At 39.4% G+C, this 3701-nt stretch overlaps 1 protein-coding gene across 2 annotated transcripts in view; it reads right to left on the reverse strand.

Annotated features, from left to right (window-relative positions):
- Positions 1–3701, reverse strand: part of SPTBN1 (spectrin beta, non-erythrocytic 1) — a 261640-nt gene that overhangs the window by 170882 nt on the left and 87057 nt on the right. The window contains exon 1 of one of the 2 annotated variants that reach the window (XM_019508070.1): positions 433–617. In XM_019508070.1, coding sequence (XP_019363615.1) covers positions 433–580 — 148 coding nt within the window. In that variant the 5' untranslated portion in view covers positions 581–617. Of the gene's footprint in view, positions 1–432; positions 631–3701 lie in introns of those variants that run through there. The other variant, XM_019508054.1, reaches the window with a different exon arrangement.

Below are 3701 nucleotides of genomic sequence, written 5' to 3' on the forward strand. Positions count from 1 at the left end.
ACACACACACACACACACACACACACACTGCAAAAACAATCTTTTAACAAAAAATAGATCAATGAAATCTCTCCCTCCCCCTGTGTATTCCAAGCCCTTCTTAGGAGGGAAGTCTGATATTTGGACTTTTCAAAATATAATAAATAAGGAAGTCTCTGTGAATATGGGTTTGATGCTGTTAATAACTGCCCCCTCTAGTGTCTCACTGGAATCAGGAGAAATGCATCTCAATGGGAATGGAGCACTTTGCACCACCAGGCTCTATTCGACCGTAGCAAAATTTCAGGTTTAGTTATAACAAGATTTCAGAGATATATATTGTTTTGCAATAGCATGCCAAACATTAACTAACTCATAGCATCAGGTATCTAGTGAATGGAAATCTCTTTTTGTCTCCCAACTACAATGAGGTCTCATCACTTGAATCCTTACCTGCTAAGGCCTTAATACGAGATCGCTCAAAGAGTCGCGCAGAGCTATTCTCATTGTCCCAGTCATCGACATCCCACCGGTTGTTGACATCACTGTACTGCTGTTGTATTTCAATATTGTCATAGTCTGTTGCTACTGTCGTCGTCATCTTGAACACTTCTAACCTGTCCTCAGCATCAGCTTCTCCTTAAAAAAATTCTGTTGAAAGGGAAAAAACAAACAAACAAACAGACACAAAGTCAGGGCTTTTGATTTCAAAACAAAAAAAAACAGAAAAACAACTATTGCTTCTATTTCATAAGCATCAGAGATAGCCCCCGTAGATTTCAGAAGACACAAAAGCTTCCCAGTCCAGAAACACAGCAAAACATTTATTTCTGGTAACCTCATAAATAAGGTACTGCTTTCCTGAAAGAATTTTAAGATTTCACCCATGACAGTAGCCAGCCATGCATTTGCAGAACCTTCATACCTCATTACATATAAAGAGAATGTGCATCTGCCAAATGGCACAATAAAGACACAACAATGGCACAATTTTCACAGTTTTTATTTTCATAGACACTGGTCTGCATGACATGCTTATGAACATGACTAAGGCATGCTGACTGCAGTCAGCCCACAAAAAACCCTAGCATTTGCCCATGTGCACCAAGCCACATGATGCTACCCAAGGAGGAGTGCAAGGAAGGTGTTAAATCATCCTGGGGAGGCAGGGGGGAGGAGGAGGGAGAGGCCAAACATCCTACTGACTGTTACACTAGCAGCATATTATTACACACTTTGCGACAGTAACTTCTGGTTTGGCAGTATGGAACCAAGGCTCTACCCATTCTCCCCCACCTGCTTAGGATGCAGTAGTGACACTGCAGTGCTTGGTTACCCCAAGATGCCCAAACCTAAACCCCAACAAAACAAGTTCTTACTCCTTACTTACACCCATCTACTACTGTGCTGCCCAAGCCAAAATATGACCTGATGAGCTACCTCTCATAGTACCACTGGGAAAGTGCAAGTGTAACACCTGCTTTTGATAAGGAAAAACCATGCACACAAAATACATAATATAATAATATACATCTATTATATATAGTGTATATATAACATACACATCACACTTTACCAAGAAAAGTGCATTATTTACAAATGAACTGTGTAGATGTATGCAGAACATTTCTCCTGAACTGTGCCCAACATACGCAAGGCAATGAATAAACATGCAAAAAATCAAAAAGAAAGGTAAAAGGCAATGCACAATTCCCTTCCTAAGGCACTGACAGCGATAAAATCTATAAGCGTGAAAATATGAATAAAGAAGGAACAAAAGCCAATGCAAATAAGTTATCAGGATTACAAACAGGGTATCAGAATTGTATCAGGCTAGGAAGCCTTAATAATTACTTAATAAACTCTCTAGTTTTATGACTTCATCACCACTACACCACCAATTTCTATAACCCATTGCATTACACCAGTAACAAAATAGCAAGCCAGTTACTATTCCAAGCCTGAAGTCCTCCCTTGGCACTACAGGTTTTAAATTCAATGGATGTTTACCTTAGTAAGGAGTGCACTGTCAAGGCCAACAGTTTAAACTAATAATTCAATAGGCAAGAGTTGACTGGGATGAAGTTTACATATTTTAGGCTTATTTTGACATTACAAAAGCATCATTGAATGTCCACAGATTTATAAGACAGACTTTACAGGGCTTTAGGACAATGCAGAGTTTGACTATCATTATTGTCACATCATTTTCACATAGTAAAGGATTCCAAATAACACGGCAGTCAGGAAAGAAACACTTAAAACCTACAGCCAATGGTCAATATAGTAAAAACCCTCTATGAACCTTCCAGGGACGAAACTGAAGCCTATGCCTTCAGACTGGTCTAGCTATCTGGTGCCACCTACTGGCAATTGGACAGGGAATGCAGTATCAGCAAACATGCAAAAGATTACGGCTCTACTGTGAAGCCAGATTATAAAATCTCCCAAAATATTTTTGAGGATATATAGATGGTTTTACCAGACCCAGAATCATTCCTTCAAGTTTTGACATTTTGCAAGCTTACAAAATCCATTTCACGGAAAAATATATTTACCTTTACTGTTCTGGAAATTAGACGCATTAACTTTCCAGACAACTATGCTAGGATAAAATGTCTCTTTCATTTGCCATTATCACACACTCCAGGTTTCCTCCGGTCTTTACTTGCAAAAGTAATCCCTTTATTTTACACAGAAGGCAAGGACACCACATTTAAATCTGTTGTATACGAAACTATTATTGGAGAGTGTTTACAAGCTATTCAACCTTTGTAAAAGGTGGGAAGGAATCTGTTTAGATATAGTACACTGAAACTGAATGGGCACATCTATACATGCATTAACGTACTTCAGTTAATCAAGTACCTACACTGTTAGGGTGCACCTACGCATGCACTTTAATGCACACTATCCTATTTTATGTGCATTAAAGCATCATTTTAAAAAACTGTGCTATTTAATTAATGTGCTATTTAGTTACTACACATTAAAGTAGGTTAATGCACACTAAGTATCACTTTAAAAGCGTGTTCTTTAGTTAACGCACATTAAGATAGGTAAATGCACATTTTGTTAGTACCTCACAATGGAAGTACTAGATTTATTGCACATTAACTAACGCATGGTAATGCACATGTAGACATGCCCTTACAGCTTTTTTACACATGTTCCAGGAGTGGAGGGGAAGGGGACCACTTTAATTAAAAGCACCCAGAGCTTCTCGTGTATCAATGTCCCTATGCTTTAAACTGGCAGCAGGGGTGCTTTACCTAAAGCTCATTGAACAAGCTTTGGAAGTTTAGATAAAACATCTCTGCTGCCATTTTTGTAGCACAGAGTAGCTGTTACATGAGACATGGGAGGCTGCTAGAGCATGGTAGTTGCCACACTCCAGCAGACTTGACTGAGTCTGCACTGACTTGCTAGTATTTCAGCACATTGAAGCAGCCTCTCTGCTTGTGTACAGGGCATTTTTACACATGTGCTTTGGGACATGGCGCCAAGCACTTTAATTAGAGAGCTGCACTAATTAAAAATGCCCATTCGTTACATGCATCAGCATCCCTGCATGTCCCTGAGCTGAAAAAAAGGCAGCAGGGCACTTTGAACTAAAGCTCATTGAACTTGTTTATTTCAAAGCACCTCGCTGCCATTTTTTCAGCATGGGGATGCACAGGGATGCTGATATACATGACATGGAAGGGTGCCATAGCGCATCA

The sequence above is a fragment of the Gavialis gangeticus genome, unplaced genomic scaffold (assembly GCF_001723915.1).
Source record: "Gavialis gangeticus isolate Ggan-Ray unplaced genomic scaffold, GavGan_comp1, whole genome shotgun sequence".
NCBI lineage: Eukaryota > Metazoa > Chordata > Crocodylia > Gavialidae > Gavialis > Gavialis gangeticus.